At 38.5% G+C, this 24,412-nt stretch overlaps 1 protein-coding gene across 3 annotated transcripts; it reads right to left on the bottom strand.

Moving 5' to 3' along the window:
- Positions 1-95: 95 nt before the first annotated feature.
- Positions 96-24,393, bottom strand: TRMT13 (tRNA methyltransferase 13 homolog). 3 transcript variants are annotated; one of them, XM_044000534.1, is made up of 11 exons: positions 24,083-24,393; positions 17,747-17,793; positions 17,585-17,651; positions 11,236-11,298; positions 9,621-9,690; positions 9,355-9,464; positions 7,784-7,951; positions 6,960-7,032; positions 5,841-5,915; positions 802-1,234; positions 96-387 (listed from the first exon to the last, which is right to left on the bottom strand). In XM_044000534.1, the coding sequence occupies exons 1-11, from the start codon at positions 24,233-24,235 to the stop codon at positions 177-179; spliced, it is 1,470 nt and encodes a 489-aa protein (XP_043856469.1). In that variant the 5' UTR covers positions 24,236-24,393; the 3' UTR covers positions 96-176. The 3 variants fall into 3 exon arrangements, with proteins under 3 accessions (XP_043856469.1, XP_043856470.1, XP_043856471.1); XM_044000535.1 differs by having other exon boundaries at positions 17,747-17,789; XM_044000536.1 differs by lacking the exons at positions 17,585-17,651; positions 17,747-17,793.
- Positions 24,394-24,412: the final 19 nt, after the last annotated feature.

Here is a 24,412-nt window from a genome sequence, read left to right as displayed (position 1 = left end):
ATACAAACATGTTTGTATCATCAATTATTTTTTAAAAAAATTTTGTGAATATAAAGAACCATAACTTGAAACTTTACTTTTTAGTGGGAGACAATTTTCCCATGATTTTTAAATAAATGATCTTATCTGTTTAAAATATCTAGGGATGGGCTATAAAATTCTTTAGGAGGAACTGTTCACAATTTCTCTTTCATCATGGTTGAGTCTGGTGTTGAAGACTGTTTGGGTAAAGCTGTTAACAGGACATTTTCCAAAGACACAAGGGAGTCTGTATAGTACTGCAAAGAAGCACTGTATCCCTTCTGTTGTAAATATTCGATCCGGCCTTGATCAATCAGTAATTTACAGAGACGACCTATATTTTTCCTTTCTTCGACAGTAAGAAGCCTAGAGCCAACAATAACAAAAAACACAATCAGAATAAAATTAGTAACATGGCTTGTTAAAGAAAACTTAATCATTTACAATAAGTATAATTTTAAAAGAATTACAAAGTAGCACTTCTAACTCAAGAACATAAACTGCCATACAGTATCTGTCACTACATATAGTAATTCTTAGCTTAATAAGCACCCAGAAAATACTTGATAATGTCCCCAGAACTGTGCTACATGCCGAACCTACTCTTCATGTCTTCTAAGGGACCTTTTATTTGAGACCATAATCGATGGTTTATGAATTTTAATTTACTTTAAAATTCAATTTAGAATTGCATTTTATAACCTGTGTGTTATACATCTTGAGAAAATGAGCAATCATCATTTCTTCTTGTTGTTGAATATCACAAAGTGAGTCACTTACCCAGGTAAACCTTCAGGATTATCATCTGTTTTCCTGTATTCTTTATGGTCATGTTCTTCATTATCATTGGTTTGATCATCTCTTTTTGTTATATTAATTTCTGACGTTTCCAAAGTTGTTTCCCGCATTCCACAAGTGGCCCAGCTACTCATTCGTTGGAAATAGTTAAATTCGACTGGCCCAAGTCCTAGGGTCTTGAAAAATTCTTTGCCCACATAATGCCTCCAATCACATCTGTGATGACAACAGAGTGCAACAACAATGCCAGCTACAGGGATCCACTGCTCTAATTCATTCTGTTCACTTCCTTCATTTACCAAAGTGTCATTTTTGGAGTCTGTTTTATCATTCTTTATACGCTTGGCTACTGGTTCCTCATTTCTTTCTTTGCATCTGGTAGGATAGGTTTCAACTAAACATCGCAATGCAAGATCTGCAAACATAACAATATCATATAATCTTCAAACCACATTGTAAGAAATAAATATTTTGTATATTTACTAAGCAATGCAATAAATATTTTCCTTTATCTTGGAGTGAATTATCTATTTTATTCTATGAATTCTTGGTGTTTTCCTTTCGATTCATGTACATTCTCATTTTTCTATTGATTTATTCTGTAATAAAGCCTATATCGGGCAGCTAGGTGACGCAGTGGATAGAGCACCGGCCCTGGAATCAGGAGTACCTGAGTTCAAATCCGACCTCAGACACTTAACACTTACTAGCTATGTGACTCTGGGCAAGTCACTTAACCCCAATTGCCTCACTTAAAAAAAAAATAAAGCCTATATCCCCAAAATAGCTGGAAGGAAGGGAATTTTAAGATTTACAGCCTGAAAAAACATTAATTCAGCAGCTATATTTCTTCTCTCCTTCCTCTGACCAAATAAACTTCAGTGTTACCAAGAAAAACCTTTTATCTTCAAAAATAACCTACCTTTCAAACCTGGGGAAGTTGTTAATCAAACTGAAAACAAAATAAATAGGAGTTGGGGAGAGCAAGTGAAGAGAGGGGTGCAAATAGCATCTTGTAGGTTATTAGATATGGAGGTATGTGATAGTTCCACAGCATGAAGTAATGAGTACAGGGGAAAAGATGAAAGAGTTCTGCCATTTCCTGACAGATTTCAATCTGTTACTTTTTTTTCCTTTTCCTTCCTTCCTTTCTTGTAATAAAGAGAAGTTCTGTAACAGTTTAAGGTTCACAGGCATAATCCTGTGAGAGCAAGGACTGCCACCCCCATTTTACAGGCTCTGAGATAGAAAGTGACTTGCCATTCATCACAAAGTTATCAAGTGTCTCAGGCAGGTCTAGAACCCAAGTCTCCTGCTTCCAAGCCTAGCCTTCTAGTCACTAAATTGCAGTGCCTTTGAGTATCTGCCAAATCCCATTATTTTCTCACACAGGAGAGACAAAGTCTAGATAAGGTCACTTCTGCCACCATGGAGTTTAGTTAAAAGGGGAATGTGACCTTTTCTAAAATATTAAATAATATATAATAACTGCACAAAAGGGTGAAAGGAAAGTGTTATGTGAGGTCTGAGGAGGAACGGTCATTCCTTGTTGGGGAAATTTGGGAGGCTTTCTAGAGGGGATAGCATTTGAGCTGGTTTTTAAAAGATGGCTAGGAATTCAATGAACGGGACAAAATGGAAGATGAAGGAAAAGGTAAGTATTTCAGGCACAGGGAACATTGTGTGTAGAGGCATTTGAGTAGAAGAGTACATGGTGTATATAGGACATGATAAGAAATTCAATTGTGTTAGGGCACAGAACACAAGGAAGATGTTATCATATAAAGGTGGTAGTGAGGATCAAGGAAGAAATTATCTTTTGGATCTATGGAGAGGGGAAGAATTCAAGACCAAAATGCTATAAAGAGAATTATCAAAGACAAAATGGACAACTTTCATTATATAAAATATACTTTTTTCTTGTTTTGCAAAAATGAAACAAATGTCGTTAAACTAAGAAAGGAAAGAGTTAATTGGGAGAAAATATTTGCAGCAGCAAGTTTCTCTGATCAAGGTCTCACTCCCAAGCTATATGAGGAAGTGGTTCATATTTATAAGAACAATGATTGCTCCCCAAATTATAAATTGTCAAATATGAATAGGGCATTTTCAAAGGGAGAAATGTAAATCAGCAACAGCATATGAAAAATGCTCCAAATCACTACAATTAAAGAAATGAAAATTAAAGCAACCCTGAGATTCTACTTCACACATATATGATTAGCAAAAGTGACAAAAAAGAAAAATAAAAACTGTTGGGGAGAGGGGGCAGTTACAGGTGGAAAAGGCACATTAATGCACTGTTGGTAAAGGTACAGTCATTCTGAAAAGCAGTTTTACCAAAAAATTACTGATTGTGCATGCCTTCTGACCCAGTGAGATCAAGAAAGAGGATAAGGTCTCATATGTACAGAAATATTTATAACAGTTCTTTTTTGTAGTGGCAAAGAACTGAAAGCTAAGGGGGTACCTATTCATTAGAAAATAGCTAAACAAATTATGGTATATGATTGTAATGGGGATAGAGTACCAGGCCTGGAGTCAGGAAGTTCAAATCTGGTCTCAGACATTTACTAGGCATGTGATCCTTGGCGAATCACTTAACTCTGTTTATCTCAGTTTCCTCAGCTGTAAAATGAGCTAGAGAAGTAAATGACAAACCACCCCAGTATCTTTGCCAAGAAAACCCCAAATGGGGTCTCAAAGAGTCAGACATGACTGAAAAATGACTAAGCAACAACAAAGTAATGGAATATTATTTTACCGAAAGAAAATAATGAAAGAGACTTTTAGAGAAACATGAGAATACTTACACTGAGCAGAACCAAAAGAACAATATATGAAATAATAACATTGCAAAGAAAACTTTGAAAGAGTGAAGAACATTGATCAATGCAGTGACCAACCATTTCAGAAAGACCAATGATGAAATGCTACCACCTCCTGATTGAGAAGTAATGGATGCAAGATGAAGAATGAGATATAGCCAATGTGGAATGTGTTTGATTACGCATATTTGTTACAAGAGTTTCTTCACTGAAAAAAGAAATAAAAATTTAAAAAAGCAAAGGAGTACCAGGATATTACTTAGCATCATTTATGAAGGGAAAAAAATGCTTGTTAACTGAAATAAAATAAAAGTTCAAAAAAAGAAAAAAAAAGGAAAGGAAAAGAAAGGGTGGGTGGTACCAGATTGTGAAAAGCTTTGAATCCCAGGCAAAAGAGTTTGAAGTCTTGTCAGAAGACAAGACTTTGAACTGAAGAAAGACATAATCAGATATTTGCATAAAGAAGAAGTCTAACATTAGTATGAAGGATAGACTACTTGGAGATCATATATTCTGGAAGACCTTTTGAGAGGTATTTCAATAATTCAGGCAGCTGGAATGAGAAGGTGGTGTGAATGACAGTAATTGTGGAGATAGCTTAACATAACTTGGTAATCCACTTGAATATGATAGGGAAGTCAAAGATATCATGAGATTCTGAACCTAAGAGAATGGGTAAAATGGTAATGCTCTGAATGGGGATGCAGGTGTGAGGGGAAATAACAAGCTTCCCTCATTCTGAATTTGATGTGTAAGCAGGCAATCTGATGGGGATGTGCTGCAAGGAGGTACATAGTCAGGTCTGGAGTTCAGAAAAAGGTCTATTGCCAGAGAAGCCATTATCATTTGTATACTAAGAGCTGAAGCTGTGTCAAGTGAATGGGACTGCCCAAGGAGAAGGGGCAGAGAAAGAAAGGTGCTGCAGGAAAAACCCTGGGACATGCCTACCTTAAGGGATTAGGAAGAGTGATCCGGGGAGGAGAAGGAGTAGCCATCAAAAGGACATGACAAGAAGCAGGAGTGGGTAATATGTCTGAAGCCAAACAAAAAGAAAACATCCAGAAACACAGAGGAAATAGTCCAGTGTCCCATTTTTAACATGGATGAAAATTTTGGGGAAAAGGCCACTACACTGTCTAATGATGATAGAGACAGAAACCAGATTATAAGAGAGAAACCGGCTTTAAGGAAGTGGGACCACCTAGTATCGTGTTACCTTTCCAAGAAATCTGACCATGAAGAGGAGCAAGGGCACAGAAGCTGGAAGGGGGCAGAGAGATGATGATCATCTTTGTTTTTTAAAGGACTGGGGAGACTTGAAAATTCATTTCATTTAAACAAACATTTGTTAAGTACCTATGAGGTATAAAGTGCTGGGATTACAAAACGAAAAATGGTCCCTACCCTCAAGAAGTTTATATTCTCCTGGGGGATACAATATATAAACAAAGAAGTAAATATGAGGTAATTTAAGGATGGAGACAAAACAGCAAAGGGGACCAAAAAAGGCTTCATGCCGGAGGTGGTGCCTGGGATGAGTACTGATGCAAGCGACAGATTCTAAGATATGAGGAGAGAGTACATTCCAAGCATGAGGACCACCTGATGTAAAACTCACAATAAGGAATCATACTATGCTAGGCTGAGGAACGGGTATTTGACCCTACATGTGACCAAGATCCACTAGAGATTTTTGAATAAAAGAGGGGTAACCAAAAGATATATGATTATTTTTGGCAGTTTTGTGAAGGATGACCAGAAGAGGGGAGAGACAGGAAGCAGACATCAATTTACAAGGATACTGTAATAGTCCAGGTGGGGGTGAAGAAGGCCTGAACCAGCAGGGTGGTGACTGAGTAAAGAGGAGTATTAGAGATTTAAGATATACCAGAGAAGAAATGATAAAAGGTCCTGGAGGCGGGACACTCACTACCTTTGTGACCTCAGGCAGTCACTTAACCTGTCTGGGTTTCAATCTCTTCATCTGTAAAGAAGGGCATTAGATTACATGGCCTTTTCATTCCCTTTCAGATTTAAAGTTATGATCCCACGCACAAGGATGAGATCTAGGCTACAAGTACATAGATTAGACTTGTTGATGATAGTTAATTACAAGATGCTACACCAAATTAAAGACTAAAATGAGGAGGTCTATTGTTAATCTGCACATTTTTATGTTTCTGTATTTCATACCTGTTGCCACACCACATAAATGTTTTCCAATTCCAACCACAGGTAACTTTTCTTTTATTAGCACAGGTATTTTGCCTGGGAAAAAAAAGATGGGGAAAAAGAGAATTAAGATTGTAAATCTCTTATGAAAGGAAAAAAGTAATATCTCTCTTCAGAAAGAGAAAGAAAACTAACAGAACCAAAGAATTATAAAATGTTAGGGTTGGAATGGTCCTCACCTGATAAAACTATATGTACTATTTCACAGAATCTTTGTGAGGAGATCCCTTTATAAACAAATAGGAATTATTTTTATTAACAGTAATAATGGTAACTTAAAGCTCAGGAACACTTAATATTAGAAGTTGTCATGGTTCAAACAGAAATCAAACCTGATTTCTAGCCAATATATTTTAACTTTTATAAAGATTTGAAGGATATTCAGTTTAAATTAGCCTTGTTAAGTCTGACACAGTTGCAAAGGACCTCAGTGATTTTCTAGTTTAAATCATAACTGGGGGAAAAAAAGGATTTCTTCTCTAACTTGAGAAGTTATTGATCCTTTGACTGGCAAAGTAAGTCATCAGCTAGTATCAGTTGTGATCACAACCTTGGTCCTTGACTCCAAGTTAAGCACTCTTTTCATGACACCACACTGCCTCTCATTGTTTTCTACTTGCATGGGTTTTGTTTTTTTTTTGGTGGGGCAATGGGGGTTAAGTGACTTGCTCAGGGTCACACAGCTAATAAGCGTCAAGTGTCCAAGGTTGGATTTGAACTCAGGTACTCCTGAATCCAGGGCTGGTGCTTTATCCACTGCACCACCTAGCTGCCCCCCACATGTTTTGATTTAATTGATCAAATGAATTAATATGTGTAAGGTGTCTTATAAACCATAAAGTGCTGTATAAATGCAGTTTTTAATTTCTCATCACCCTAGAATCATGATTGAGACAGATATTATAAATTAAAATAATCAAATAATTCAATTAAGCAAATAGTTATAATGTAAAAGATAAAACACTTTTATTCTTGAGTTTCATCTGAAAACAATGTTCTTTGTGATGGGAATTCTAAGTAGCCAGCAAAGTTTAGAAATATATAATTTATTACAATTTAACTGAAAATTATGCAACTTACTCAAACATAAATGTTGAATATCAATTTGAAGCCTTTCAAATACAGAGTTTCTGTTTTTGTGTTTACCATCTACCTGCACAAATGAAATACCATTATTACAATGAATTTAATAAAACACTTCATAAAACTTAAACTAAAATATCGGCAATACCTTTTGGCTTCCATAAAAAAAACATGTAGCAAAGCAAATGTTTATCTAAGTTTTCATTACTGTAAAGCCTTGGAACTATAAAGCAATAAAAAGCAATAGAGAATACAAATTAAAAGTTGCTTTCATGGCTAATATTTGGTGATAATTTCAAATATCATTAAAAACTTGGAACAATGGCTATAAGCTGTGTAGATGCAATTTAAATCAATAAGAATCATTAGAACTAGAAAAAGTTAAGATCTCTCTCTCTCTCTCTCTCTCTCTCACACACACACACACACACACACACACACACACACACACACACACACACACACGCATTCACTGATGACCCTTCAAAGCCCTGTTCAGCTACCTCCTACAGGAGGCCCTAAGTGAACCCTACTGTTATTTGAACTCTCTTGCTCTTGGAATTACTTTATACATACTTAGTACTTATTTTCACTTGTCTTTTACACATTGTAGCCAACTCTTCCCCACCCATGAAAGAATGTAAACTCCTTGAAGTCAGGGCCTGTTCTATTTTCATTTGTTAACTGCAAAGTCTGGTACAGTACCTTGAAAATAAATAGCACTTCATGTTTCCTTCTAAATATGTCACTTCTAAGAGAATGCCATTTTCTACAGAAAAATCCAAATCATAGCATTGACGTATCTTACTATTTTAACCTACCTTGAATCTTGTGGTCACCCTTTCTACCAACAGGAAGTAGACCTTTTCAGCTTCTTGTAGGGCAGTATCAACCCAATGAGACAATTTCCCTCTTCCAGCTCCAAATTCAACAAAGCATCTTCTTGGTCCCAGTAAATTTAATCTTTCCATGTTACCTAAAATTGAAGCCTGTAAACTTCTTAAGATTATTTTATTTAAAAAAACCCAACAAATTCTATTTGGTCCGATGCAATTTGATATATTAAGTTAAGCAAGAAAGGTAAGAATATTCATGTTGGTAACTTTAATTGGATATTCATTTTCTTTATTTTTGTGACTAGCTTTTGTGTTTGTTCATATAAAACCTTGATGAGTAGAAATAGCCTTTAGAATAGACCTGATTATGAGACTATAGGCAAGTCATTTTTGTTCAGAAGATGAACAAATCAGTTATTCATGTAAAATCGCATTCAAGGAGCTTTAATTTCTCTGGCATGGCTAATGCTTCCCCAGGCATAGATCATAACCATTCTACAATTTAGAAGATTCTCTTGAAGAGCTGCTAGGGTAGGTCAGGTAGGTGGTGCAGTGTAAGAGTGGTACAGGACAGAGTGCCAGGACTAGAGTCAGGAAGACTCATCTTGCTGAGGTCAAATCTGGCCTCACTTACTAGCCCGGTGACCCTGGTCACTTAACCCAGTTTGCTTTAGTTTCCTCATTTGTAAAATGAGATGGAGAAGAAAATGGCAAACCACTCTAGGAGCTTTGCCAAGAAAAGCCCTAATGGGGGCAGCTGGATGGCACAGTGGATAAAGCACCGGCCCTGGATTCAGGAGGACCTGAGTTCAAATCCGGCCTCAGACACTTGACACTTACTAGCTGTGTGACCCTGGGCAAGTCACTTAACCCTCATTGCCTGGCAAAAAAAAAGAAAAAAAAAAGAAAAGAAAAGCCCTAATGAGGTCACTAAGAGTCAGACATGCATAAAAATGATTGAACAACAACAGAGTGGCACATGCCTATAATCTCTGCTACTGGGAAAGGGTGAGGCTGGTGGACTGCTTGAGCCTGGGAGTTCTGAGCTATATTAGCTTAGTGTCTCAGCTGAGTGAGTCCATAGGCAACAAGGGTAGGGTGGGGATGGGGGGTTGAAGTAGAGGGAGGAGCAAATCTGCCTAAGTTGAAAAGGGGTCAGGTCAAAGGTACTGATCAGTAGTGGGATCAAGACTGCAAGTGGCTGCTGAATGTCCGGTCTGGGCAAGATAGGAAAAACCAATCTTCTCAGCCAAAAAAATTTTCTATGGGTAAGATATTATTACTATGTGGCCAATCTAATGATCAGTCTCACTGAATTAAGCTAAGCCTGAACAAAAAGACACATAGTCCATCATTGGACAACTCGGTAGGCTCTGTCAGAGCTTGTAAACCTCTAACAAAGCTTTTAAAAACACAAGGTCATTTCTATACTGTTATATTAAAGAATAAATTCAGAAGAGAATCTTTTACTAACTATACCTAGAAATATTATTTCTGTGAATTAACTGTATACAAGCAATTTTTATTAAACATAAATACTATGATATAGTCCATACCTGTTGTTTCAAGTGTTTGAATGCAGAATCACCATTTTTGGGGTCATTTAGGGCATCATGCAATGCAGGATGTGACATTATTTGATCTTTAAGTGTACAACAATTCACACCTATGTAAAAAATATAATTGCAAAAACTTAAGGTGAAAAATGAAAACTTAAGGATTTAACTCCAGTGCCATCTATTAAAATAGGCTATCAACTAATATAACATCTAATCACCTAAGGCTATGAAATATTTTACTGTGCAATTTTAATCAGACTTACCTTCACTGGCTTTTCTCAGTTTCTTAATTAAGTTTTCCAATTGCTCTTCAGATAGAAAAGAAATTGGGACCTGTGTATGAAACCCAAACAACATTAAATAAAATATTTCCTTTTAAGAATTCTCTATACAGGGGCAGCTAGGTAGCGCATTGGATAAAGCACCGGCCTGAGTTTAAATCCGGTCTCAGACACTTGACACTTACTAGGTGTGTGACCCTGGGCAAGTCACAACCCCAATTGCCTCACCAAAAAAAAAGAAAAAAAAGAATTCTCTACACAAGCAGTCTTATAAATATTCAACTTTAAAATGAACCATACGTATGAATCGATGTTGCCTCCTAATATCCCCTTCTGCCTGAATTTTTTCTCACAACTGATGTTCTAGAAAACTCCCATTATTACTGGAAAAAACACTGAAGTCAGTAACCCCTTGTTGTTAGGCCTTTCCCCATGTGTGGCCATAAAAAAATACTGGCTCCTGGAGCTTCCATCTGGCTGGCACCTCTCTACCCCACTCACAGAGAAACAGAATTAGGCCATAACCAGCTCATTTTACAGATAAACTGAGTTCCAGAGAGATGGAATTACTTGCTTGCAGAATCACTGGTAGTAAGTGGCAGTCAGAATCTGAACCCAGATTCTCTGAAACTCCAGTGTACTTTCCACAGGTTCAGGCCTCAGAGAGGCTCAGGATAAAGGATTCAGGCTCAAAGGGGATGGGGACCCAAGTTGAGGGCTATTGATAGTACATTGAAGCATTTTTTGTTACCCACCATCCCTCACTCCCTACTCAACAAACTCAAGTGGCTTCCTATTTCCTCCAGGGTCAAGTATAAAATTCCGTTTGGCATATGGAGTACTTACTTAACAACTTGGCGCCTCTTCTTACACTTTGCTCCCCCCATGTACTCTATGATCTAGTTATACTAGCCTTCTTGATGTTCTTCACACAATCCATCTCCCAGTCTTCTCACTGGTTTTATCCAGGTCTGGAATGCTCTTCCTCCTCATCTGCCCCTACTGTGTTCCCTGAGGACTCAACTCAAATTCCACCCCCAGCACCTTCCTGCTAAGGTTACTATCACATTATGCTGTATTTATCTTGTATAAACAGCTATTTGAATTCCCCTCCCCCCCATTAGAGTATCAGCTCCCTGAGGACAGGGACCTTATTTTTACCCTTCTTTGCAGCCTCAGTGCTTGGCATACAGTAAGCACTTATTAAGTGCTTAATAGACTTTTAAATTATAAATTAAGTGGAACTTTTTTTTTGGGGGGGGGTGGCTGGCCTGAGAATTTTGCTAACATTTATAACACTATTTCAATGAGAAAATGACAAATTATCAACAACCAACTTAGAAACTAATCTTAGAATAACTCACCCGTAGATTGGGAACTGTTGATATTTCTTTTTAAATTAAATGATGGGGCAGCTAGGTGATGTGAGCAGCTAGGTGGCAAAGTGGATAAAGCACTGGCTCTGGATTCAGGAGGACCTGAGTTCAAATCTGCCCTTAGATACTTGACATTTACTAGCTGTGACCTGAACAAGTCACTTAATCCTCACTGCCCCTCCAAAAAAAAAAAAAGTTAAATGATGAATCAAGGCACTTACCAGTTCATCAAGAATTTCTGTTTCATCTTTTAATCCTGCATTAATATCTTGAACAAAGTAATCCTTAAGAAAAACATAGGAAAAAAATTAACTAAAGTTGGTATAATAATACTTAAATATATCTAAAAGGTCTGTGAGTTTATTAGTGTGGATAGTCATCCCACAAATAAAGAATACATCTCCAGGTAGCGAGGTGGCATAGTGGATAAAGCAGCAGCCCTGGATTCAGGAGGACCTGAGTTCAAATCTGCCCTCAGACACTTGACACTTACTAGCTGTGTGACCCTGGGCAAGTCACTTAACTCTCACTGCCCCCCCCCCCAAAACCCAAACAAACAAAAAAGAATCCCATAGCAGATGGTTTCATGCATTATTGTGACAAAAAGTATAAACTGCCAACTATCCAACTTTTTGCACTTCACTCCAATAGATCAAATCAGATTTTATATATAAGCATCTATCATCTATCTATGTATCTCTTTCTTTGCCAACCTTAAAGCCCTGTGTAAATGCTAACTATTGTTATAGTGAGGCTGATGACCATGATGATAATGAGCATGATGTCTAGGTCATATTTTCCTATTAGCTTGTAAGGTCCCTTAAGTCAGGAACTAAATTAATTCAAGTAAAATGAACTCAAATTTATGTCTTATTTAAATTTCAGTGTTAAGAATAGTGCTTTGTGGGGGCAGCTAGGTGGCACAGTGGATAGAGCACCAGTTCTGGATTCAGGAGGACCTGAGTTTAAATCCGGCCTCAGACACTTAACACTTACTAGCTGTGTGACCCTGGGCAAGTCACTTAACCCCAATTGCCTCACCAAAAAAAAAAGAAGAAAAAAAAAGAATAGTGCTTTGTGCATAGTAGGCATTTACTGAAGTGAATGGAACCTATCTGCTTCTTCCCCATTAGATTGTGAGCTCCTTGAGGGCAAGAACTTTCTCTTGCCTTTCTTTGCATCTCCGCTACTTAGCACAGTGTCTGGCACATAGTATTTATAAATGCTTATGGACTGACAGGGCTGCTCTGGATGACTAACAGAAGACAGTTTTGCCAAAAGGCAGTAACAGTTCAGCTATTATAATTATTAGGCATGGCTGCTCTTGAACAATGAATAAATGGAAGATTATTTAAGGACTTACTATATTTTAGGCACTGGGGATAAAAACAAGAATAATCAAGATGGTCCCTTCTCTCAAGGACTTTACATTCTGATTGGGGAGTGATAATGCATACAAAGAAAGTTAAGTTTTACAACAGAAGGCCCAGAAACCCCAAGGGTAAATGAAAGAAGGTGGTAACTGAGCAGATGGTGAGTTCCAGAGACCCTTAGGCTATATAAATAGGTGCACATGAGAGTAGGGAGGAGGAGGGAATGTTTATCAAGGCAGGGCAGAAGGATGTGGAAGGGTAGATGGTAAGTCTTGGAAGTCCTCCACCTCTTCAAAAGGAATAGAACTGTTTACTCCCATCTCATCCAAGCCCTGCAAGTAGTAAAGCAACATGGGCTAAAGGGTAAGGGAAGGGGATGGAGTCCCTGGTACTGACAAGTATTTCCTCCACCTGAGACCCAGATAGGTTCTGTAACAGTAGAACTGAATGGAGTGAGTGGAAAGGCATGGTGGTTAGGATGCCCTGAGTAGTGACAACTGGTGTCTAGGATAGATCCTAGGATTGTCTTGGTGTAGGGAAAGGGTACTCTGGGGCTCATTCAGCCTCTGATTCAAGATTTCCAATGAGGAGGGAATTTACAACCTGTTCCACTTTTGCACCCCTCTAATTCTTGGAAGGTTTTTCCTTACATCAAGTCTAAACCTTTCTGTAATTTCTACTGACTGCTCTTGGTTTAGACCACTAGAAAAAATAAAATAAACCCAATACTTCTTCTACATGACAGCCCTTCAAATATTTGAAGAAAATGGTGATTACATCTCTTTTCTTTCAAGGTCAAACATCCTATTCCTTCAACTGACTGTGCTTTCCAGGCCTCTCCCCATTTTGTTGTCCAGTTTGTCTATGTCCTAGAAAACCTGAATAATGACTCTAGATGTGGCCTTACCATGGAAGAGAATTGTGAAACTTACTTCTTTTGTTATGAATGGCATGCCTTGCTTAATGTAGACTAAGACTGCATTGGTTTGTTGTTGTTTTTTTTGGATTGTCATTTCATCCTGCTGACATGTCAAAAATACATTTCTTGAAATCCCTATTGTTTTTAAAAGAAAGTATTGTCTAGCCATATTTCCTTAATTCTGTTTTTATTAATTTGGTTTCTGAATCTAAGTGTAGAACTTCACAGTTTCTGCTATTAGATTCTACCTTCACTGATTCTGATCTTGGTGCTAGCCCGAAGTCTTTTAAAAACCCAGATTCTGCCATCTAACATGTTGGCTAGCCCCTTTCACTGTTCTACTTGCAAATTTGACAAGCATGCCAATTACACCTAGTCAAATCAATGATAAAAATGCTGAATGACATAGTCTAAGAACAGATTCCTGAAATATTCCACCAAGAGAGTTCTCTCCCAAGTTGAAAGTGACTCATTAATGACTATATCCCCAGTTCATTCAATCACCCAGTTATAAACCTACCTAATTGTACTATCATCTAGCCCATCTCTCCCTTTCATTAGACAACACAGGATTCTGCCAAACACCTCACTGAAGTCTAAGTCTATTATGGCCAGTACATTCTCTGACTCTACCAAAAAGGTAGAATGTCTAATGCTACCTATGCTACCAAAAGTCTCTGCTATCAAAAAGGGAAATGAGGTTAGTCAGGCATGATTTATTTTTTATGAAGCTATGCTGATTTTTAATGATCACAGGTATACTTTCTAAGTGCTTAGAATAAATTCCAGGGAAAAAGATCAGCTCACAGATCTATATTTTGCTACCCCCTTCCCTTTCTGAAAAACTAAACATATGCCTCTCTCAAGTGCTAGGATACCTCCTATTCCTTCTGCCAATTACTCCTGCCCCATCTGAAGATGGCTTTTGTTTAAAGAAAAAAAGCTGTCAAAGTCAGATGTCACTTCTTCCTCCCATAAAAGTGCTTTGGTGTTTTGGGACTTTGTGAGAAATATCAAACATGAGATTTATATTGTAAGGGGCTAATATTCTAGCTATACTGTCTAAAATATCTAATGAGTGGTCGCCAATAAATTATAAGCTTTAGCAAGAGTTTAGACTTTTAAGCATTTATTAAGGAGAATAAGAATTTGGTAAAGAGAGAGAGAAAGGCCTAGATTTATCTATCTATCTCAGGGAGCTACAGTTCTCCTGCTCTGCTCTCTACAAGAGTCCTAGTGAAAAAAAGTGAGAGAGCCAGCCTTGCTCCTTCTTCCTCCCACAAGCAAACGTCACTTCCTGACACCAAAGAAAAGCCACATGGCTTTCCCTCAGATGCCTTCTCCTCGTGGCGAAGCTTTCCTACACTAAGTCTCCAGCAGGTGGTGTCATTCCAATCATTACAACATACTGTGGTCTTAAATACTTTAGTCATTTTTTTAAATTCCTGCAGCATTTTTGAAAGATAATATCACTCTTAGTGCTTCTTAATCTATGAAATGACGAAAGTAATTTTAGGAACTAGCCCTCCCACCTGGCCTTTCCAAAGTATTATGTCTTACTGTTCACAAGTAAAAGGGAAGCAATAATCCCAACTGTTTTGTGGTTCATGCATTAATATGTTATTAATATGTTATATTAATATGTTTGGTGACTTCTCAACTCTTTGCAAAACATTTCTGCTAAATGCCACGTCTAGGATAACATACAGTAAATGAGACACTGCAAAAAAGAAAAAAGGAGGGAAATGCAACAGGATATAACGTCTTATTTGTAAGAAGTGGATGGGTTTTTCTTCACTATGACCTAGTCATTTTGCTATGCTTTGCTTTCTCCAGCTGTAATTACCCAGCCAAACAATTCTAAGTAAGAAACATATTTTTTCTTTTTTTTTTCAGACCTTTATTTTTCCCCCACTTACATGTAAAGGTAGTTTTCAACATTCACTTTTGTAAGATTTTGAGTTCCAAATTTTTCTACCACCTTCCCTCCCTCCCCACTCCCACAGTCAGTCAGCAATCTGATATAGGTTATACATTACAATCATGTTAAACATATTTCTACAACAGTCATGAACATATCTTTCTAAGTTTCTGTTGTCCACTGAATTTTTCTTTCAAAGACTATCCATCTCTGATTTTCTCAAAAGGAATGTTTGGAAGTCATCAATTCCATGAACTTTTCCTACCAATTCTGTAAATTGTTGTTCTTGAGTATATCATTTTCCCTTACCCTTCAGATTGTATTCTTATCTTTTCTTTTCTTTCTCATAGCTGATGTGTAGTCCTGAATTATTCTGACTCATTCCACAGTATGTAATCTGTCCCTTCTTAGTTGCTTTTAACATTTTTCTTTGACCTGGGAGATGCAACTTAAAAGTCTCCACAAGCAAGTGACCTGACCTCTCAGTGCCTTATACAACCCTCTAAGACTCTTTGTGTGTGTGTGTGTGTGTGTGTGGCAATTGGGGTTAAGGGACTTGCCCAGGGTCACACAGGTAGAAAGTGTCCAGTGTCTGCGGCCAGATTTTAACTCAGGTCCTCCTGAATCCAGGACCGGTGCTTTATCTACTGTGGCACCTAGCTGCCCCCTTCTAAGACTCTTAAGTTGCATACCTCACTCCATTTCCTCTCTTTGTGTCTTAGCACTGGCTGTACCTGAGGCCTAAAATGTTATTTTTCATCCCTGACTTTTAGTTTCCATGGCTTCCTTCAGGATTCAGCTCAAATCCTATCTTTTGCAGGGGTCTTTCCTGTTACCTCTAGCTTCTAGTGCCTTCCTCTTTAAGATTACTAAAATAATCAATAAAAATGGGAAACAGAAACATAATGAGACAGGACACACGTTAACAGGATCCATGGATACTGGGAATAGATGAACTTTGGCAGAAAAATGTTTATTTTCATTCAACCTCTAACTTAAATTTAGAATTTCTTTCAATTATGAATTTTTTAAAAAGTTATGCTGAGAAGAGGTCCAAAGGCTTTACTAGACTGCCAAAGAGGTTCATGACACAAAAAAGGTTAAAAAAAAACAAACGCTGTTGTATAAGCTAATATAATAGAACCTCTTTTAACTGCAAGATGGTATGGACTAGATACCAGACTCTTAGAGTTGGAAGGGCCCCTTTTTTTTTTTGGTGAGGCAGTTGGGGTTAAGTGACTTGCCCAGGGTCACACAGCTAGTAAACTGTCAAGTGTCTGAGGCAGGTCCTCCTGAATCCAGGGTCGGTGCTCTATCCACTGTGCCACCTAGCTGCCCCCTTAGATATCATCTAGTTCAATCTACCCCTGAAGTAGAATCTTCTATTCTGTAGGTTTTTGCCTGAAAGCACTCCAATGAGGATGAACCTACTACCCTGCCAGGTGGTTCATTTCTTCTTAAAACATCTCTGGTTGTGAGGAAGCTTTTCCTTATTATGCACCCTAAATGACCTCTTTGCAGTTTTCATTCACTGCTTCTAGTTCTGCCCTCTGAGATCAAGTTGAGCAATAAAAATGCTATCAAATGATCCCATTTGAGAATAGTATTAAGCTAGAATTCTTTGTTTTCAGCTACAATCCATTTCTGGAGATGTAAAGCATAACATTTTACATCTGCATAAATGCACGGGACAATATAGAGTCAAGTATAGGGAGCCCTGGATTGGGAGTCAGAAAAATTAGGTTCTAATCCCAGTTCTGATAACTGTTATCAAAAGAAAGGAGGTCATTTAACCTCTCTTTGCCTGTTCCATCTGTACAACAGTGAATTTTTTTTTAACAATTATTTCCTTTAAATTATATGAGGAAAACAATTTGTGAACATTAAAACACTGTATAATTATGAATTGTTAGTAGTAGAATTGCTACAAAACATAATTCAGATTGCATTTGTGCTGTATCTTGATTATAAATGTCCTATATTCATCCATTCAGAAATGGTGGAAACCATTGAGTCGTAATTTTAACTACTTGTGTCACTACTAATTAAAATCATAAGCTAATTATTTAAAAACTTATATATATATATAAATTCAATTCCCTGAGGCAGGACTACAACGAGCTTCACAGAATTAAATCACACACAAAACATAAAAATGAACATTACCAAAAACCAATCTATGTAAAGCTTACTCTGCTGTAATTGCCCCTTTTCTGTCTTTTTCTCTAATATAATCTATGAAGCTGTGAAAAAAAGCATTTGTAAACCTGAAGATGATACATAACTGTAAGCTTTTATTATGCAAAAATGTTACATAACATATTTGTACGGATTTTTTCACTGATAAGGATACTTACTGGTTTTGGTTTCTCTCTTGAGTTACATTTTTTCAAATGTTTTGCAAGCTGATCTTCATACACTGTGCTAAATTTAAGAAGGCAATTATTTTCAAATACAAATATGTAGGAGCTATACTTAAAATACAGAAAATTCTTTAAGTTTATTTAGCCCATACTTACTGTTTTGGATCTAGGGGACAGAGTATTCTTTTTCTGGTATTTTCTTCCTGTTAAAAAGCATATTTATTTAGCTGAAAATTAAGCTTACTCTTCTATGATGATAATGTCCTATCTTCCAACTTTTCCCCTTACTTTTCTACCCTCACTACATCCTCTACCAACTCTATCCCTCTCTTTTCTTAATCTATCACTACTGCTTTCACTTTTGTACCTTCATAATTTTGTCTAATTTCATCTAAACACTGTCCTTCACTTCTGAATCCTTTATCCCCTTGGCACATGACACCCTCTCTACCACTCAGCAAATTACCTTATCTCCTCATTTACTAAAAATATGGAGGTCATACAAAATAAGTTTTTTCATCTCCCCAATGCCACATTTCAAAACATCTATATGTCCTCTTTACTGGCCCTCTTCTGTTTTGCTGCAGTACTGTCCTTGGTCTGATGGGGATGATCCTACCTCTTCCTATCTCTTCCAGGAACTTGCCCTGGAAATCATCCCCTCTCTTGCTGCAGAACTCTTTCTTTGGGTCTACAAACATGCCCAGGTCTGCCTCATCTTTTTAAAAAAAACTTCACTTGACCCTAAAATTCCTTCATGATATTGTTTTTCCTACCTTCCACCCCTTAGCTAGAATGACTCACCTCCAATTATTGCCTCCTTTCTCACTCACTACCCACTCCTATTGTAACCATTAATTAGGCTTCCAACTTCATCCCTCTATTGAAAGTGCTTTTTCCAAAACGACTAACAATCCTGTAACTGATAAATCCAATGGCCTTTTCTCAGTATTCTCCTTGGAGGCTCCTCTGCAGTACTTACACTGTCCATCTCCTTTCTCTTCGATATTTTCCTACTAGATTTTACGATCCTACTTCTTTTCCTACCTGTTCTCCCCGTCCTTCTCTGGCTTGTTACCCAGCTCTCACCCTCTGTATGTGGGACTCCCACAAGGCTATGTCTTGGGCTTAGAGATCTCATAAATGTTCTCGAGCTGTTAACATTATTATGCGGGTGACTCCCAGATCTATATATTCTTTTTCCTGAACCAGTCCTATATCACCAACTGCCACCAGGAATCCCATGGCACTGCAAAGTCAACACATCTAAAATGAAACTCATTATTTCTCCCCCTAAACCTTTCCTTCAAAAGTCCCTATTTTTTCTGAGTCATCCAGTTTAATAATAGTAAAGGCATCTTTACTCTTTGCTTGTCCTTATCACCACCCATTAGTACCTATCTTGTTGATTCTACCTGTAGAATTTCTTGCAATTCCCTTACCTTACCTCCCTTACTCTCATAATCATTTTCTGAACTATTGTTATAACTTACTTGAACTCTCTCCTTCTAGCCATCCATTCCCTCCTCAATTCATCCTCAAGGTGGTGGTTCAGTTATTTTCAGTTGTCTGACTCTTCCTGACTCCATTTTGGGGTTTTGTAGGCAGAGAGACTGGAGTAGTTTGACTGGCTTGCCATTTTCTTCTTCAGCTCATTTTATAGATGAGGAAACTGAGGCACGTAGGGCTAACTGCCTTGTTTAAGGTCTAGTGTCTGAGGCCAGATTTGAACTTAGGAAGATGAATCTAGGACCAGCACTCTATTCAATTTGCCATGTAGCTGCCCCACAACTCTCTTCCATATAGCTGTCCAAAAAACATCTTCATGAAAGGTTTAATTATGTCATTCCCTGACTCAAAACTCCTTATTGCCTCAAGAAAAGCATAGAAATATAGGTGTTTAGGGACCTTCACAATCTTGTTCAAAGCTAGCTTTCTAGCTTTAAATCATATTATTTCCTTTCTCACAGTCTTCTAATCAAACTGATATCTTAGCTGCTCCCCAAATCTGATATTTCATCTTCTGCCTCCCTGTGTTTGCATAAACTATCATCCTTCCCTGAAATGACCACCTTTTTCATTTTGGCTTTTTGGAATTGTCATCCTATAATACTCTGATCAGGTACCAATTGATCTGTGAAGCCTTTCTGTATTGTCCTAGTAGTTAATGCTATCCCTTCACAAATTACTTTATATATTTACCTATCTGCTTACATGTTTTATCTGCACAGCAGAATGGGACAGAGGCAATTTCATTTTTGGCTGTCTCCCCCAAATTTAGGCCAGGTATTTGTACACAGTAGTCAATCAGTCAAAATGATGAATGTTGGGTTCCCCCCCAAATGAATTGGAATTATGCTAGAAATTATTATATTGGGGGGAAGTGGATCAGGAGACTCCCGATCATTTGGTTTCTCAGTTAAGCTTATTAAATAATAGGACTGGAATGGGTAGTTACCGAAGAAGTTAAGGTCTCAACTGAAATGCAAAGAAGTTTACACATTTTGTATGCTCTTTACAAAGTGTGAAGGAGTGCTTCATAAGCAAGCAGGTGGAATTAGAGGGAAGCTAGTCATCAGTTGGCTAAAAAAGACACTCTAAGGACCCAGTCAAGTCACATGCAGGGAGGGGGCTCTAGGCATGATATGAATTGTGAGGAGAGAAGACAGCCAGCTATAGAAGAATCCAGCTCTATAGAACTGTTCTTGGCCTCTAGAAGAAAGGATATTTTTCTCTCCTCCCTCATCTCCCACTTCCCATTGACCATGGTGTCTTGCAGTGAAGACACTGGCCCAAGAGGAACTATATCCAAGAGGAAGTTCACCCAGCGACTCAAGACAAAATAGGAGTTTTGTGAGTTGAGAGAAGTGGCCCTGGTCACTGGGAGCTGAACTGCAGAGATGACTGCAGGGAGTCCACCTAAATGACTTGCCTGGTAGAAACACTTAATCTAGGGAGAACAGCATAAGAACACCTTGAATCCTGGCTATGAAAAGAAACTGACCTAGACCAACAATATACAGAGATCTGTAACAAGAGGCAACACAGTTTTGAGGGAACTGAGAGACTGACCAGTCAGTCAATACACATTTATTAAGTACCTTCTATGTACCAGGCACTGTGCTAAGCGCTGGGGATACAAAAAGAGGCAAAAGACAGTTTCTGCTCTCAAAGAGCTCACAATATAATGGGACTGATTTTCAAGGTATTATGAAAAAGAAGTGGAAACCAAGGATGTGAGAGCAAAAAGGTGACATGGTAAATATCAAGGTCTACCAACTTGTTTACTTTTTCATCTATTCAAAATTTTAATGAAAAAAATCTACATACTCATCAAAGGTTTCCTTGTAGAGAATATTAGAATGGGACAGACAGACCTTCTTAAGCAATATTCCTCAACTGAGTACATCTTTACAGTAACACAGCTGACTGAAATACATAGATAATATAAGACTCTGCTGTGCTTCTTGTTTGAGTATAAAAAAGATTTGGTCTGGAATAACAAAATAGTGCCCCATGAACTCTTGTTTAAGGTTTTCTCCCATACATATATTAAAAATCATATGAGATTATCCTGAAAGCTGTCACAAAAGAGATAACTTTTTCAATGACTCTGATGATTAATACAAAGCCAGTGGAGAGATGTGTGCTTGCTGAAGGTATTCACCACCATCATGGAAGAGATCTAGTAGACTCCAAGTTGAAGAGGGATTCCATATAGATGGTAAGGTCCTCCAGATATTCCAGTTCTGTAGATGAATTACACTGATTGAAGGAACACCAAAAGTCTCTTAAATGAGACCTAGAATTATTTTAAGAGTTTGATCTCACTATGCATACAGGAAAAAAACATGTGGTAGGAGTGCTGGAACTCCGAGGTCGAATTGGGCTTGGGTACCTGAAAAGCAGACACTATCCTTACAGATACCAAATTTCTTTACCTCACTCCAGTATTTTAGAGTTAGTTTTTCCTCTAACACTTCTTCTTTTTTTTTTTTTTAAGTGAGGCACTTGGGGTTAAGTGACTTGCCCAGGGTCACACAGCTAGTAAGTGTTAAGTGTCTGAGGCTGGATTTGAACTCAGGTACTCCTGACTCCAGGGCCAGTGCTTTATCCACTTTGCCACCTAGGTGCCCCCTAACACTTCTTTATATTTGAACAATAACTGACCATATTATAGAATTTTTAAAAACATCATTTGTCTCCTTAAGAGCAGATGAACTGTGCTTTTTCTGTTTCTCACAATTCCACTGCCCTTTTCCTCCTGAGTTTTTAGTTCTAAGATGTTCTTCATTAGCAAGTGCTTTTTTTTTTTTTTTGGTGGGGCAATGGGAGTTAAGTGACTTGCCTAGGGTCACACAGCTAGTAAGTGTCAAGTGTCTGAGGCGGGATTTGAACTCAGGTACTCCTGAATCCAGGGCTGGTGCTTTACCCACTGACCCAACTAGCTACCCCCCCCCCCCACAAGTGCTTCTTAACAATTTTTTTCTTGGGCAGTAGTAACCTTTTATTGAAAAAAATATTCTATTCACCTGTGTTCAACAATAAAGGAAGACACCCTAAGAAAAAGGTCAAACAAAAGAAAGATTCCCTATGGATGGTTCCTATTCATAGGTGAAATTACTCTAATTACATTAAGTCCTATTCAGTGAAAGCAACAACCACCATCCAAGCTAGAAAAAGTATACAAAAACTCATTTTACTGACATTTTGATATGCAGAATGAACAGCTTAATCCAATCTAATTTAAATGAGGCTCTTAGATAAGATGGACAGATAGAATGGGTCTAGAATTGAGATTAAATCAATAATCATTTGTTAAATGCCTGTTATGTGCCAAGCACTATGCTAGAAGCTGGTGATACAAAGAAAAATGAAAACATGCCTTCAAGGACCTTAAATTCTATCGGAGAGAAACGTTTTTTCTTATCTTTGTTCATTCATTCACTGATTCAGTGGGCCTGTGTCAAATGGGCCAGAGTGGCTAGCTATCTTTCTTGGATGCTCTGAAGCCACTCACTGGAGCAAGAGATGTTCTCACACAGAATTGATGATCAAGCCCTGGAGAGCACTTTGGGGAGGGGGTGGGGGGAGACCGCCTTAAATACATTATTTCATTTTCACCTCATCACTGCCTTGCCCTAATGCAAGCATTATCACCATTTTGAAGAAAAGGAAACAGATTCAAGGAGGTTTAGTAATTTGAATAAAGTCAGTACTTGAGATGGGATTTGAAATTCACCACTCCTATCTATTAAGTGAAGTTTGTTTTAATTTGTGGCTAAGAAACATGAATCATTGCTTCTAGGATCAAATATAAACTCCTTTGTCACTTAAAGCTCTTCAAAACCTGGTCCCTTCTAAACTTTTCAGTCTTCCTACACTCTACTACCCTTCCAAACTGGGTTGGATTGGACTATTAGAAGTTCCAGGAACATGACCTACTTCCAGTCTGTGCTTTTGCACTAGAATATCCCCCAAAGACTGAATGCTGTCTTTCCTTACCTCTGACTTTCTTCAAGACTCAGCTCAAATTTCACCTTCTGCAAGAGGCCATTCATAGTCGTCCGCCCCCCCCCCCCCCAGCTGTAAGCACCTCCTTCCACGTAACATTCTTCATATGTACCAAGTTATATGTTCTTGTCTTTCCAAGTATCCATGGAGAGAGAGAGCTGGGCCTGAAGTCGGGAAGAACTAAATTCAAATCCAGCCTCAGACACTTACAGGTTGTGTAACTCTGGGCAAGTCATTTAACCTGCTTGCCTCAGTTTCTTTATTTGTAAAATGGGGACAGTTACAGCATTATGATAACTACTTCCTAAGGGTGTTTTGAGATCAAATGAGATAATATTTGCAAAGTACTTAGCATGAGGTAGTGACTTGCATCATCAAGGGAGAAAGTACAGGCACGAAATAAACCCCAGTCTCAAAGTACCCTAACAGCACATATGCAAATACAAGTAAATAACGGATAAGAGGAAAGGGTGGTGTTTACATTCCTTGTCGTTTCTAACAGACTATCTAGCCTCAGACACTAACTAGCTGTGTGACCTTAGACAAGTCAATTAACCCGTTTGCCTCAGTTTCCTCGACTGTAAAATAGGAACAACAGGAACTAAGTGGTGAGGATACAAAGAAGCAAGAAGTCCCTGCCCTGGAGGAGCTTACATTCTAATGGGGGGGGGGGCAACATATAAATGTATAGGAAGTGAGCTGTATAGGAGACAGATAAGAAGTAATTAACAGAAGGAAAGCGCCGGAATGGAGACGGGTTGGAAAAGGCTTCCCGTAGAATGCGGAATTTTTAGCCGAGACTCAAAGGAAGCCCGAGGATCAGCGGGCGGGGCGAAAAGAATCTCGAATGAGTAAAGCGCTTAGTACAGTGTCTGGTATATAGTAGGCGCTACATAAATGTTGTCTATTATTATTATAGTTATTAACACATTGCAAATAAACACTGCATCCGCGCCGGGGAGAGCTGGGTGTCCCTACTTCTGCTCCCGCGGCTCCGGCATGCTCCCCGCAGAAGCGTCTCCCTGACGCCACCACCATCCGGCAGAAGCGATTCTTCCTTTCCACAAAGTAGCTGCATCTGCCCTCGATCGGAACCTGGGTCGCCGCCGGCGTCCGCGGCGGTGTAGACATCTTCGGGGCTTCCAGCACCCCAGACCAACCGGGCTCTGCTTCTTTACAAACGGGCCGGGCGCCGGGCAGCCACGGCAATCGGAAGTCCCAGGCACCTCCCCGACCGGAAGGGAGCTACCGTGGCCTACGAGGGCCAAAAGCAGCCGTCGTTTTCTTCTCCTTTTTCCCCGCCCTCTC

This window comes from Dromiciops gliroides, chromosome 4 (assembly GCF_019393635.1).
Source record: "Dromiciops gliroides isolate mDroGli1 chromosome 4, mDroGli1.pri, whole genome shotgun sequence".
Classification (NCBI taxonomy): Eukaryota; Metazoa; Chordata; class Mammalia; order Microbiotheria; family Microbiotheriidae; genus Dromiciops; species Dromiciops gliroides.
Note: the sequence above shows the minus strand (reverse complement) of the source record. Positions and strands in the feature narration are given on the sequence as shown.

Bases quoted from the DNA above. Each gene is read 5' to 3' on its own strand.
- TRMT13 (XM_044000534.1), bottom strand. From the start codon at position 24,235: ATGTCTACACCGCCGCGGACGCCGGCGGCGACCCAGGTTCCGATCGAG. The intron at 11,299-17,584 runs GTAAGTATCCTT...GTTTTTCTTAAG, and splicing joins CAAGAGAGAAACCAAAACCA to GATTACTTTGTTCAAGATAT. The intron at 9,691-11,235 runs GTAAGTGCCTTG...TTTCATACACAG, and splicing joins CAGAAATTCTTGATGAACTG to GTCCCAATTTCTTTTCTATC.